The sequence below is a fragment of the Lytechinus variegatus genome, chromosome 13 (assembly GCF_018143015.1).
Source record: "Lytechinus variegatus isolate NC3 chromosome 13, Lvar_3.0, whole genome shotgun sequence".
NCBI classification, from domain to species: Eukaryota; Metazoa; Echinodermata; class Echinoidea; order Temnopleuroida; family Toxopneustidae; genus Lytechinus; species Lytechinus variegatus.
The window spans coordinates 14,892,196-14,907,934 of NC_054752.1; the positions used below are offsets into that span (position 1 = coordinate 14,892,196).

At 38.6% G+C, this 15,739-nt stretch overlaps 1 protein-coding gene across 1 annotated transcript in view; it reads right to left on the reverse strand.

Moving 5' to 3' along the window:
* Positions 1-300: 300 nt before the first annotated feature.
* Positions 301-15,739, reverse strand: part of LOC121426658 (golgin subfamily A member 4-like) — a 66,330-nt gene continuing 50,891 nt past the window's right edge. The window contains exons 14-21 of the mRNA XM_041623029.1: positions 12,492-12,698; positions 10,613-10,705; positions 8,879-8,980; positions 4,260-8,324; positions 3,575-3,762; positions 2,641-2,840; positions 963-1,093; positions 301-345 (exon numbers count right to left, since the gene is read on the reverse strand). Of these exons, the coding sequence (XP_041478963.1) occupies positions 301-345; positions 963-1,093; positions 2,641-2,840; positions 3,575-3,762; positions 4,260-8,324; positions 8,879-8,980; positions 10,613-10,705; positions 12,492-12,698 (5,031 nt within the window). The remainder of the gene's footprint in view (positions 346-962; positions 1,094-2,640; positions 2,841-3,574; positions 3,763-4,259; positions 8,325-8,878; positions 8,981-10,612; positions 10,706-12,491; positions 12,699-15,739) is intronic.

Genomic DNA, 15,739 nt, shown 5'->3' on the forward strand with positions numbered 1-15,739 from the left:
ATGGAGATTGGGGATTCGTTTCTTGGTAGACTGAGAAGTGAACATTGAACAGTTTGATTATATTTGTTTTACCAACAGTATTGCCATGAACATCGATAGTACATTACCTTCAAGTTTGCTATCATCATTTTAATCTTCATCTTAATCATCATCAATATAATCATAATCAGTATCATACTCCCACATCCATTTTTGCTCTGTTCCCTCCCCTTCTCCTCCTCCTCTGCTCATCCCTTCTACTCCTTTCCTGTCCATCCCTCACATTGATACCCTCCTCCTTAACTCCCCCCCCCCCTTGTTCTACATCTCCTCCTTGTCCTCATACCCCTTAATCTCCTCCCCACCCTATATCCCCTCCAATGATAATCTTCAAAACCACCACAATCAACATCAGTAGCAGCAGCATTACCATCATCATCGTCATCATCAATCATCATCATCACCATCATCATCATCATCAATCATCATCATCATCACCATCATCATCATCAATCATCATCATCACCATCATCATCATCGTCATCAATCATCATCATCACCATCATCATCATCATCATCAGTCATCATCATCACCATCATCATCATCAATCATCATCATCATCATCATCAATCATCATCATCACCATCATCATCATCATCAATCATCATCATCATCATCATCATCATCATCATCAATCACCATCATCACCATCATCATCATCGTCATCAATCACCATCATCACCATCATCATCATCATCAATCATCACCATCAGCATCATAATCATCATCAATCATCATCACCATCATCATCATCATCAATTATCATCATCACTGTTATCATTAATATCATCACTGTTATCATTAATATCATCATCATCATCTCCATCATCATCACCATGACTACCACCACCACCGCCACCATAACAAACATCTTCCCACATCCCTCCCCTCCTTTGTCCATCTCCATCACCCCTGAACTTACAATAAGTTGTTCTTCATATTTCTCACTGATTGTCTCAAGTTCTCTTGACTGTTCATCCAGCTGGACCTGCAGCTCATTGGTGATCTGTCTGTGTTCTTTCTCCATCCTCTCTTCAACTGACTGGCCTTTATCTGCACATCAACCCAAAATACAACAACTAAGTGAATACTGGCCATAAACCTGAACAGCTGGTACGGGAAAACATAGGATAGTTACCATAATGTTGTGTTTTGCAGAAGTGGTTTATGGTACACCATGTGTAAAGTGTAAAGTCCAGGAGGGACTGAGACAAGAAAAGTGGATAGACACGGAGCTGAAATACATGTAGGAAAACGGACGGTCAACCTGCCTGAAACATTGAGTCTACTCTCCTGCTCCTGCTACTACTCCATTCGCCAACTCAAGCCAGCCTCCTCTCATCTACTCAAGCCCGTCACCCTGCAAACTATTCAGCTTTCCACTCCTGGATTTCAGTCCTTCAAAGGAATACACTCATTTTGAAAAAAATACTCCACTTTTTAACCTCCACTTTCTCACCTGTCCATTTAACCTCCATTTCTATCCACTTTTCTTACCTCAGTCCCTCCAGGACTTTGCACATGGTGTACTGTAAAACACTTCCACGATTGTCCATACCACCATGCAAACCTTCAAACATCAATGTTGTGTTTTTTGGGTTGCTGAATTAATTCAGAGATACCTTACAGAGAAAATAATCTCCTTTCCCCAAATCCAGGAATACATTATCAAACAGTATCAGCAAATCTGACTAAATGTGAGTTGAATATTTTCAGACCACAGTTATCTTTTCAGCTCAAGTGAAAAGTGACCTTGAAGAGATAAATAATCTGGTCTGAAAATTTGCTTTATTTCTGCAATCATTCAACTCTTGGAAGGGTGTCTTACACACAGACTCATTCCATACAATGACATAGTCCCACGTCTGATATTCCGCAGAAAGTTAGTCAATGAAGAATGAGCTAGTGGTCATGACATCTTCATAGATTTGAATAAAGTCTGTGTTATTCACATTTTTGATTCTTTAGGAATATTTTTGACAGGTTTGAATCTCAGTATCAGACAGTCGATCCAGCAACGTCATATAACCTCATCAGGTTATCACTTGCAAGAAAATGTCATCCTTTTACTGAGCAAATTTGGATATAAAATCGGGAGATTCCTTGCAAGTTTAAAATGTGCATATATCTGTTGCATTTGGTAAAACAGTGAAGAACATTAAATTGACATGCAGTACTTCAGGATTTCTGGACCTAAATTGACTTGCAATTGATTGCACAGTTTCATGGAATGCCAGCAGTGAAAAAAAAATTATAATTGTGTTTTTTTTATTCATGTCAACTATTCAAAACATTCAACAACCAACCATTGCATTATTATGTTTCGAAACAAAGATTGCATAATGATAACAATGAAGTCCTTATACATGTATAGCGCATTTCAGACCTGTAAGGACTCTCGATGCACTTTATATATTGACATGTGTAAACATAATTAACAGATTTCTGATAATAATAATTATGACAATAAGATCTTTATTGCAGCACAGCAACTTTGTAATATAAATATACTCTGCCATGCTATGATAATAAACTCCTATTGCTTATACTACAAAATTGCCAAAAATAAGCACTAAAGCTGACGAAAAGAGTTGGCTCACCAACTGTCGCTCTCATCATCGTCTCCATGTCTTTCTCCTTCTCCGCCATCTTGATGTTCATCTCTCTAAGAATCTTCTTGAGGTTGGAGTTTAGTTCATCTTCCTTCTTGGTGATGATCTCCTCCTGTTCCTTCTTCAGCGTGCTCAGGTTGCGCTCATGCACCAGGGTTAGTTCTTTCACTTCAGCTTTGTGGTCCTCACTGTGAAAAGAATGGGTTAAAGAAAAATATAAAATTTCTATTTTTCAGAGAAATTTGTATAACTTGGAGTAGTGTGTGTCACAAGTTGAAGGTACATTCTTTCATGAGAATTATGATAATCAATGGAAAGAATATTTCAGCTGTAGCTAATACACATTCAAATAATTACAAATCACTCTTGGTTTTCCAAATCTATATTCGTTTGGTAACTAATTTTGTTAATAAAATCATTTGTATCAAGAAACAGAATGTTGCAAAAAGTACAGGATGATTTTGAGACATTTTTTTTTGGGGGGGGGTTGAGGGTATTTTTAATCACTAACAGACAAATGATGAAATAAAGACAATACAAAAAATTATAGGCCAAACATAGTCTGTGTCAACACTTAACATACTTGTACCAACTTATTGTACTAAAGTATTATTTAAGTACAATGAGCAATCTTTGCTAGTATATGCACTATTTTCCTTTTATTCAGACCAAATTTGTCAATATCAATAGAAGCATATGGCTGTTTTGTTATTCATGTTGCTCATGATTTCTTTACATATATTTTCTTTACAAAAAAAATGCACAGATTATATCCTGTTGAATTCGGAAATAAACTTTGAATCTGATATAGAAATCTCATCATGTATATGAAGCATCTACATTTTATACAATTGCAACAATATCCAGACTAATCATATGAACTTGAAATCCTTCTCAAAGAACAATGAAAGTCAGTGTGTACCTCAGTGTTTCTAGCCTCATCTCCAGCTCCTTGCAGTTATTCCTGAGCTCCTCCATCTCTCTACCCCTCTTCTCGATCTCTTCCTTATGCTGAACCTCCGCCCCTTGTAGCGACTCCCTGACGGCCGTGATCTGGGATTCCACCTGCTGGGTGACCTCCTTCTGCACCTGGTCTCTGGCTTCTACAACCTGGGGAGAGTGTCATGAATAAGAGACTCGGCCAATCAGATATAAGGATTTCAGTACCTTCAAACAGTTCATGGTAGCTTATAACAACTCACAGATGCAACAAATTGCAGCAGCTTGTAACAACATTCGATGGATGCTTTTAACAGTTTACAGTAGCTCATAAGAGTGCACAGTGGATTACATGTATAACAGTTCACATAAAACTTCGAACAGTTCACAGATAAAGTAGCTTGAAAAGTTGACAGTTAACTCTACCCAAACTTTAAATCTTTATGAAACACTCATCCCAAAGAAATGTTCAATATCAAACCTGTTTATACAGACCACTCAAGGCCTCTCTTTAATAAATGCCTATGACCCGAAATAAACATTTTAGTACAGTTTTGTGTTTGATAATAGAAAACAATTTTTACAAGATTTTGTATAAATATCCTTATAAACATTATGATTTCTAAAATTAAAAATGATTTTAAAAGCACTTAATTTACTAAACATACCATTATGTCAGCCGAAGCCCTTTCCTCGTGCATCTGAGCTCTAAGATCGCCAATCTCCTTCATTAGACTTGAGACGGTCTGTTCATTGGTCATTTCCATTGCAACCATCTGTCTGTCCAAGCTGGCTGCCCTTGCCATCATCTCCTCCACCTCGCTTTCCTTCCTTCTCAGAGCTTCAGAAAAGTCTGCTTCTTTCATGTCCATGGCTTCCTCCATCTCCTTTTGCCGGTTGGTCAGATCCTGAGAGAACTGGTTCTTGATCTGGACCAACTTGGCCTCTGCCTTCTTCTTCAGTTCAGCCAGCTTGGTCTTGGAGTCGGACTGAGCGGTCTCTTGGAGAGTGCTGATCTCGTCCTCCAGCTCCTGTACCCTGTTGTCACCCTGGGTGATGGCTTCCTCTCGGAGCTGCAGTAACCGCTCCACTTCCCGCTTCTCCTCCTCCAGGTCGTTCAACCGCTTCTTTGAGGATGTTGCAGAGTCCTGCATCTCTCGCTCCATCAGCTGGATTTGGTCTTCGGATGCCTTCAGCTTGACTTGCAGATCAAGGTTACTGTCTACCAGGTCATTGGCCTTCGACTTGTATTCCTCAGAATGGACAAGCTGTTCCTTGAGGGAAGCATTCTCTGCCTTCACAGTCTGGAGGGTTTCCTCAAATTGCTTCTGCATTGATTCAATCATCTCAAAGTGTTGATGCTCTAGTTGCTCAAGATTGCTTTTCTGTTCTTTGTCCTTCGCAGTCATCTCTGCTGAATGCTGACTCTCAAGATTATGGATGATCTCCTCATGGTGCTTGTCATTTTCAGACACAATTTGGACTTGTTTGGCAACTGACTCTTCCATATCTTTAATTTGCCTTTCATGTTCCTCTCTCAATTTTTTAGATTCTTCTAAGTGTGCATTTGCTGCACATTTTAACTCTTCTTGTGTAGTAGAGAGTTGTTCTTGTAATTCTGCAGTTTGTTTTTCTAATTTTTCAATATTCTCTGATTGTTCAGTCCTCTCTAAATTATGTTTTTCGGTTTCCTCTTTCCTCTGTTCTTGCAAAGAGCTCAATTCTGTGGTAGCAGCCGCTAACTGTTTTTCCAGGTCTTCCCTGACAGATTCTACCTCCTCTTTGTGAGTTGCAATTACTTTGGAAATCTTAGCTTTGGCTTGTTCCTTGAGATCTTTTAACTTCTGAACCGACTGTTCTTTCAGCTTTTCTTCTTTCGCTGCACTTTCCTCCCTCACTTGTTCAAGTTCCTTCTGTTTCTCCTCCATCTCATTGTTCATCCTGTCTAACTGTTCCTGATGAGTTGCTTGCATTTGTGTGGTTACCTCTTCGATTCCAACATGCTTCTCATTTAGGAGACCCGACAGCTGCTCCTGGAACGAAGTCTCCTTCTCCTGGAGCATGGCTTCATGATCTCTCTTCAAATGCTCAACTTCCTCCTGATGTTGGGTCTGATGGGCACCAAGCTGCTCTTGTAGTTCAGCCTCTCTCCTCTGGCTCTTTTCTGAATTCTCCTGAAGCTTTTCCTCGAATTCTATCATCTGCTGTTCAGCTTTCCTTTTCAGTTCTTCCTTCTCTTCCATATTGCTTAATCTCATACTCTCCATTTCACCTTTAATTCGTTCAATCTCCTCGTCTTTGGCCTGGGTAGTTTCAGCCTGTTCTTTGCGCAAGGTGGCAAGCTTAGTCTTCACTTTCTCTTGAAACTCCACAATATGTGTTTTGTGGCTGTCTTTCAAAGACTGCTCTTTTTGTGTGAATTCATCAGTAAGCTTTTTGAGCTCAGAGTCTTTCTGTTCTTGTAAATCTAAAATGTGTGTTTCATGACCTTCTTTCAGAGACTCCTCTTTTTGTGCAAAATCCTCAGTAAGCTTTTTGAGCTCCAATTCTTTCTGTTCTTGTAACTCTACAACGTGTGTTTCATGGCTTTCTTTCAGAGACTGCTCTTTTTGCATGAATTCCTCAGTAAGTTTTTGGAGCTCTGAGTCCTTCTGTTCCACTGCTTCTCTGAGTTCTTTGCGCAATGACTCCAAGACATCATTTTGCATGGTGTTTTGCTGATTCAACTCCTGCACTTGGGTGGCAACTTTCTCATCATGTCTAATCCTGTCCTGTAAAGCATCTTTGAGGGTTCCTATTTCCTCATCCTTCCTAAGTCCTGTTGCCTTTAGACTCTCAACCTCAAGGGCTTTGTCTTCATCCAACTTTGAGAATCCCATTACCTTTTGTTCCAATCCGGCCTTTTCTTCTGATAAGGCATTCATCTGTTCATGAAGCGAGAGAATCTCCTTATTCTTAGCACTGACCTCCGTTTCCAGGCATTGGGATTTCTCAAGCAACAGGTTATCCTTTTCAGAGACCTGTCTCTGCAAGTTTTCAACTTCCTTGCTAACAACCTCGACCTGGCTCTGTCCTTCAGTCTTTGCATTGTCAATCAGGGCAAGCAGTTCGTTCTCCCGAAGCTTGCGCTCCTGCAACTCAGCTTCCTTTTCTTTTATTGCTGCGAGATTGCTGCTGATTTCCTTTTCTTTGCTTTCCAGTAGGGAGACAGAGTCTTCATGCTGCTTCTGAAGCTGTTCAACCTTGACCTTTAGGTCAGCTTCCTTACTTTCCATATCTGACACAAATTTTGCATGCTTGCTTTGATTTTCTTCAAGTGATGATGCTAGTGACTGTTCCTTTTCTTTCAAATCTGCAATGTCATTTTCAAGGTGGCTTATTGTATCATTTGCCTCCTGAAGTTTCCTTCCTAACTCCTGTGCCACTTCACCAACAGAGCTTTGAGTTTGGGCTTCCCAAGCCTCTACTCTCCTGGCCACATCTTTCTCATGGTTCTCCCTCTCTGTTTGCAACCTTTCCTCAAAATCACTTTCCTTCTTGGCAATCGCCTCCTGGTGATCTTCTTCTTTTCTGGCAATTGATTCCTCAAGAGTTCTTACTCTATTTTCAAGATTCATATTAGACTCTGATGTTTTGGCAAAGTTAAGTTCTACATCGGCTAGTGATTTTCTTGTGTTTTCAAGTTCCACATTGATATCATCTGTCTTTGCCTTTGAAGCATTCAAGTCATCATCTTTCTCCTTCAAAGCAATTTCAAAGGTAGATTTTGTCTCAATTGTCTCCTTTTCCTTAGCTTCAAGCATTGCCTTTGATCCATCAAGCTCTTCTTGAAGCTTAGCTACTGCTTCTTCTCCCTTATTCACCTCTTCTTGCACCTTTGCAACATTATCTGCAAGCTGTCTCTGCAAGTCTTCTGCATTCTGAGTCAATGACGCTATAGATTCTTTCAACTTCTCAAGGGCAGCATCCTTCTCCGCTCCTGTTCTCTCCAACTCCTTGATTTCCTCACTGCACCTTTTATTATTCTCTGCAAGCTCCTGGGCATTGTTCCTAAGCTGTCCAACCAATTCCTCATGCCTCTGCCGCTCTTGTTGGATCATCTCATTGGCAGAGTTGAGGTCTCCTTCCAGTTTATTCTTCAGCGAGTCCATAGCTGTCTGAAGCTCCTTCTCCCGGAGCTGCAGATCCTGAACAACCTTCTCCTTGGCCCCCAGTGACTCGTTGGCCTCCTCCAATTTCTTTCCAAGTTCTGCAGAAACTTCATTGACAGAACTGTTCTTTTGGACCTCCAGGGCTTCCAGCCTCCTACTCAGCTCCTTCTCATGGTTCTCCTCCTGGAATGTAAGCTTCTGTTCATACTCGCTGATCTTATTCTCATGTTCTGCATTCTTTGAATCAATCTCCCGCGTCAAGGAATCAGATTTCTGCTTGATTTCCTCCACCTCTTGTCGCAGTTTCTCAATCTCAACATCTTTTTCCTCCTTAGCTTTACGCTCCAATTCCAACTTTTCAGATAGCTCCGCTCTACCAGACTCCATTTCCTTTCCCCTTGCAGCAAGTTCTGCTTCTATGCTCTCTTTCTTTTGGTTGACTACAGCCAGGTCTTGGGCAAGCTTATCCAAAGATCTGTCCTTTTCTTCTAGTTGCTTGGTATGACCATCGGATTCTTGAGCAATCTTCGTTTCAAGTTCTCCTATCTTAGCTTCCATCTCATGCTTCTGTGCATTCAGATCCTACAAGTATGAAGAAGAAGTAAAAATAAAATGCATTCTTTGCATGAAATAACGGAAAACAACAAAAATTACACTAAATAGGTTCATTTTTGCAGATTGAAATAAAAAAATTATGACAAATAAAAATTATAACTTATAAATTATAACAAAAATTATGTTCAAATAACATTTAATTGTGCTCTAGTTTATGAATAATCTGTATAATTTGTTAATCTTATCAATAAATCATTATAGACAAGTGTTGTGGTAATTCACTATCGGGCCAACCAAAATATTTTCATGCAGTAAACAACATATTCATTACCAAGTTACTAACATCTAGAAAAATAACATTTCATTTCATAATGCCATGAATGTATACCCTACTTGAATTTCTCTCAATTCCTACTACTGTTCAAGCCACAATCATTTGGGAACATTACAACTTTTATATGACGTAGAGAACATAAACAAATCATTTCGGAAAAAAATATATGAAGGGTCAGACGTAGGTATCCAAAATACTGGGCTTGCTTGATTATCTGCAATGTATAACACATAGGATGTATGTTTACCTGGATCTTTTGCTTCATTGCCTGAGCTTTTCCAACCAGGCTCTGGAGTTGATCAACCTTCTCCTGGACGACCTTCTCGTGATTCTGTTTCAAATCATTCATCTAGGAAAATAAATACATTCAAACTCAGATAATAATGAAAATAATATGGTCAATTTATATAGTGCAGCTACTATAATTGCATATACACTACTGCACTTGATATTTGTTATCATATCATTACTCCGGCTGTAGCTGAGCCGCCATATAGGTGCTAAAAAGCATAAGTAAATCATACCGGGTACCCATTCACCTCACCTGGGTCGAGTGCATCACAATGGGGGTAAAGTTTATTGCTGAAGGAAAACAAGCCATGGCAGGGATATGAACCCACATCCCTCAGATTGAAAGACAAGAGTCATAACCACTAGACCATGATGCCCAGAAATTATGAGAAAAAGTATTGTTTATAATGACAATAACAATAAGAAATCCAGTTGATGCAGTCCTCATGCAGTGATTTAACAATAATTAGAACAGGGGCCTAAAACTTGTTACAATAACAAATTTACAATAAAAATTTTAAGCTACCAAAATTATGCAGTATGATTGGCTGTTTTTGAAGTTGTAGAAATCATGCATTTGTTATTGTAACAAGTCTTTATGAAATGTACCCAGCAATCAAAATTCTTTGATAATAGGATGGGAGTCTGGTGTCCAGACACTTATAAGCAGATGAAAACACCATCTTCGCTTTGGGTATTCTCATCATACATTCCAATATAGTACACCAGTGCACCAAATATCACATACAATTGTGAAAACTTGTGCTTGGTAAAATTGTCTAGGACTGCCATAAACACTTTAACCCTAAAAAGACTGGGGGGGCTGATTCAGCCCCCCCCCCTCGACATTTTTTCGCAATAAATCCACAGCGCAACATTTTTTTACCGCGTCGCTCGCTGACTTTTTACTTTCAAGTCTCGAACAACTTTTGAGACCGAAATTGTGACCCCCGGGTATGCGGTTACAAAATTACGCAACATTTCTTAAGTGCATGCAGACCCAAAATTACTCAAAAATGTGAATTTGTATAGAAATCCAATGCAAATAGTGTACTTAGCCAAATTTCATAAATGTATCATTATTTTTCCTTTTTTATGGTCAAAATATCCATTGAAAAAACAATAAAAAACAAAAAAGTCGAAAAACAGAGAAATACATAAGAAATTTAGAAAACAATAGAATACAAAAGAAAATAAATGTGATTTTGAAATTTTGTTAAAATCAATTTGATCAGATGCATATCTAGAGTATGTGAAAGAAAAATCAGCATTTCAGGGGCATTATCTCATTAATTACAGGAAACTTATGATTTTACGCATAAATTAGCATTAAATTAATGAGACATGAGATTTTTTGCAGAATTTGATGTTATAGTTTTGTAGATAATGCCATGGGTAACGCATGTGCCAATTTTTGTCGCGATCGAAGGCCGAGATCATAAGGGGGGGGGGGGCTGAATCAGCCCCCCAGTCTTCTTAGGCATTGAAATAGCCCAGTCTATTTAGGGTTAAGGAATGGAAATTGCTAATTTCTTAAAAATGCAGTTTTGTCCAGGCAAACAACCCATCTGCAAAAACATCAACTTGGTATACAATGATGAATACTTCATAAGCCGCTCTACATAAACTTGTTTTTTAATCACACATGCAATTGAAATGTCAATAGGATGGATTCAGGTAATATGTATACCTGTTGCTTGTAGAGTTTCTCTGATTCCACATTGGCAGCTTCTAAGGCCTCCTGATGCTGCTGTCTAAGTTCCTCTACGTAGTTCCGATGCTCCTAGGGGAGTAACCGGTATATGGAGGAGATGCTCATTAGTAAACCTAGGCCTGGTAACACAAGGCTTATCCTATGAATCAATCTTACAATTGATTTGTATGATTAATTGCAATTATTGATGCCAATGCATTCGATCTAAATACATGTATCAGTGATCCCAAGGGAAAAAGCAATAAATGGAGAAGATGGTCATTAGTAAACCTAGGCCAGGTAACACAAGGCTTACCAACCAATCTTACAATTGATTTGTATGATTAATTGCAAATAATGCCGATGCACTCAAATTTAAAATCAGTGCTCCCAAGGGAATATGCAGTAAATGGAGAAGAGAATCATTACTTCATCTCTGTTCTGTAAACACACAGCTAATCATAATTCATCATACCTTTGAATAATTAATAATTGTATGATCAATCAATTGTCCATGATGCCAACTGCATTTGATCATAAAAAAATCAGTTCTACAATCCAATGATAAGTTCTAATACATTTTGCACAGGACTCTGTAATGCAAAACTGAGTGACTGATGACTAAAATGCATTTTTATTTTACGACTAATAAAATTCATCATGATGTTTGATCAATTACTAAAATCATTAGCATGATCGATTGCTATGCTCTGTGGAACAGGGCTATAGGAAAGCCAATTGAACCGAATCTACATCTACAGGTGCATGGTTGCACATTCCAATTACGAGAACTACAGTTCCTCAATGCAGTTCCTAAGGGGACAAGGGAAGGGAAATGAATGAGATGGGCTGAACTCTATCTCAACCTTAATAGTCAACTCAGAAGTCAGTAAATGCATTGCACAACTACCTAATTGTACTACCTACAAATCACCCTGTGCAAAAAAGCTGCAGAACATTCTTCCATTGATATGCACATATTGTAAACTAACATTGATTTTAAAGTATCTAATCTGTACAATTATAATAGAAGTGAAGAATATTCACCTCTTTCCCGACTCTGATTTGAATTTAAACTCGGTAAGTATTGTAGTCCCATATAGATTTTCATGGCAACACCATGGAAGTCTACATGTGGGACTACAATATTTACCGAGTGTACATGTAAGTTCAAATCGGGAAAGAGGTGAACATTCTTCATTTTTCTGTCGGGAAAGAGGTGAATATTCTTAATTTTTCTGATAGTTCTCAACTAAATCAAAATAATTTCAAGGAATTATGAAAAATAGATGGCCACTTCATGGATTTTAAAGATGCAAAATGTGAAATTTTAGCATTTTTTTTACAACAGGAGCGCGATATTTTAACGTATTGACCCAGGCCTAGTTTCACCACAGATTAATTAATAGCTACACAGCTATTGCATATACAATGTAAAGAAAAATCTACAATTTATCATACATGTATTGTATTGAATTGATTTGAGCTCCTCAAGGAGAACGATTCTGAGGAGCTCAATTGAGCTCCTCAAAAAAATAAGGAGAGCGATTTAATGAGCTCCACGAAATTATAAACATTAAGGACTGGATGTACTAGTAGGAAAATGAAAAAAAAAGAGCCATATGAAAAATCACAACCAGAATTCTCTATTGCAACTACTGCAATAAAACATCTTTTGCCACAAAAGTCTCTAATTTCAAGCTTCTACATGTACCACTATACTTTTATGACATAAGCTATGAACCATATGCCAGATCCTCGGCAAGCTCCTGGACCGAACTGTCCATCTCCCCCTTGTGTTTTTAGAAGGAAATCTACCAAGAATTTGAACACATTATAGTAATGACATCAGGGAACAGTATGCTCTGTGATGTACCTGTGTAAGCTCTTGAATCTTATTGGCCATCTCTTCCTCGTGTCTATGGTTGAGTTCTTGTGTACCCTCACTCTGTTGCGCCCTGAGTTTGGCGATGGCCGCCTTGCTCCTAGATGCGATGTCTTCTATCTTGTCTCTGAGCTCCTTGGTGTCTACCTTGTACTTCTCCTGCAGCCGCTCCAGCGCCGAGTCCTGCTCCAACTTCTCCTGTGGTCAAGACACAAAGAAGGACATTAGGAAGGTGGTTAAAATTCAAACCATACATGTAGTTTATGCTGATTTCATATCGATAATAACAATAACTATAATATTGATAAGGCTGATTATAATAATATTCCTGGATGGGATGTCTTTAATCTTGTCTCTGAGTTCCTTGTACTTCTGCTGTATCTGCTCTAGGGCCGAGTCCTGTTCCAACTTCTCTTGTGGTCAATACACATGAAATGAAATCCATCAAGGTGGTTAAAATGCAATCTATGATTAATGCTGATTAAATGTAATGTACAGATGTAGAAGAACATTGGTGACTGGTGATTTTTTTACCTGATTGCTAAGAAAGCATGGATGCTTGTAAGCAAGCAACCAACCAGAGGACTAACGGCTCTAGGTCCTCTCCGAAGGACCTGGTACTGAGGATTAATGCCTTACCAAAGGGCACTAGTGGACCAAGTGGTAATCGAACCCGGGTCACCAGAATACGAATCCCCCACTCTACCGACTGAGCTATCCCGCCTCCTCATACACTTTACAGAAAGGCCTGATGTGCTTTCTATAATGGGAGCTGAAGAGGCGTGGAAGCTCGGTCGGTAGAGTCTTGGTATCTAAATAAACTGACCCGGGGTCGACTCCCACTTGGTGCGCAAGTGCCCTTTCACAGGGGATTTTTTCCTCAGTTCCAGGTCCCCTGGACAGGACCTTAAACCCTTGGTCCTCTAGTTGTTTGCATAAACCTTGCATGCTAAATCTTTTATCGCAATAAGATCTGGAAAATCAATACAATTTTTATTTAATATGAAATACAGTTCACAATTCAAAAACAATTCAATGCTTTTAACTTGAATATTCATACAATGGAATTGAAGATTGGCTGGTATTTCCCTCATATGTGAATTTCGGACAGAGGTGTAAATTTCTTACGTGATTTACAGTGTCCAAGATAACAACCACTAATAACTAACAAACTTCACTTCTTCTCATACGCAGTCCGCACATTAAACAATATTCCATGTAAAAGTGCTCTCCAATTTATATTCTTCAAAATACAAATTCCTTATTCTTAGACCACAGAAAAACTAGCATGCTGCTCTCACATTCACTAGCCTTCCCAAATTTCAAGTTAAGTTTTATGTTAAGGGCTGGTCATTTTGAGTTTCCGTATGAAACGACATCAGCTATTGACAGTCGTGTGATTGATCTACAGGGATTTGATAAACGAGGACTTCCACCTAATTAATGTGCTTTAAATTGAGGTCAACACGCTTTCGATACCGTGAAAATTTATTTCCCATTCCCCAGTTGTCTGGCTTAGTGCTAATGCCCTGATTAAAAATAGCAGAGTACTCAATTTTTGTACCTCTTGGGTAGTAAACAATAAATCATGTTCTGATTGGAAAAAAGCATGTAAAATATTTTCATCAGGCTCATAAATGGACAGTGCAATTGACATGCTGATGACATCCAAGTTCAAATAGAATATTTTACTGCAGGCCAATTGTAAAATGTGAAGCATATGAATATAAACTGAAAAAAAGTGCACGATGGACATATGATAGAGAATCTTGGAGCCTTTTCATGAATCTCTTTGTAAATTCATGCTATGCACAACTGTAACCATGCCTGGTACCCTTCTTGTGCTCAAGAGATACCAAAAGTTATCTGTCTGAACATAAAGAGAACGTTTTTTTTATATAATCCTCATCTAATTTTGAAATAAAGATTAGACTTGTATACAGAAGCTTGTCAACATTGACAATTTTAAAGATAAATTCCACTTCTGGTAATGATCTCAAAATGATTTTTTACAGAATCTAATATAATGACCACCCAAGTGTCTGTTTGTATGAATGAAAAATATGTGCCAAAGGATTCTGGTAGAAATTGTGTAATTGCCGAGAAATAAGCAAAATAAGCGCGGATTCGGTCACTTCCGTTGGGTCTTTATTCAAGCAATAATAATACACTGTCCCACGTGTGCCTATCTGTGTTGGTGATCTTCATTGTGAACATTTTTCAGTGTAGATTTCAAGATTTCACAAATTTCAGTTTTTGTAACTGTACCAGATCTAGACCCTCAATGATATTCTGACAATTAAGCCTGGTTTACAGACTTTCTCATGAAATCAGTGTTTACTGCAACTATTGGCATTTCTCTTTAATATACGAAGATCAGATTTCAACTGATGATGATGAGAATTAAAATGACTGAGAGTTTGATTTAGCACTAAGAAAGGGTCACCATCTCATGCCTACATGTACATCTAAGTTCAGAACAGCATTATCAAACACCATCCTTGTTTATTCCTGAATACTGGTAGGTGTTTCGTAAAGCTATCTGTAAGTGACGAGCGACTTTACACACAACTGCTGATCCTTTTTTTTTATGCTAAATCAAAATACAAATGACTTTCATTTGATTCAATGATTGAATTCTTTTAAGGGGGTCCAATTATGCTTAAAGATAAATGAAAGTAGTTGCAGTAAACACTGATTTCACGAGAAAGTCAGTAAAACCAAGGTTAAGCATTATTATATCCCTTACTTAAGATTGTTGTATTGAGAGTGTACACAAGGAGAAAAACAATAGTTTTACTACGATAAACGTTTGCCGTGATATAGTTCATTTTCCTTGCTGACGTCACGCATAGTCCATTTTTTCCCTAGGGAAAAAGTGAACTATACGTTTTTTTGACCCCCCCCCCCTACCTCGCGATACGCGAGGTGTGCGGTGCGATGCATGCGAGCAGAGCGCTACTCAGCCAAACGGTACTCTCCACTGCATGCCACGGGAAACTTTCGGCGAGCTGCACTAACCAGGTGCGCTCGCTGAACAGACGATCCATTATTATTTTCTCAACTTCTCGACGATTGTTCTATATCAACTTATTAAAAATCGTTTCGCTGTAAATGGTATAAGTGGAAGGGATATAAAACAAATATACAATGACATATTCTCGGAACCGGCTAAAAGTATTCGCACTCAGGAACATCACATAGTACTATTCTCCCTCGGGCCGATGGCCCTCGGGAGA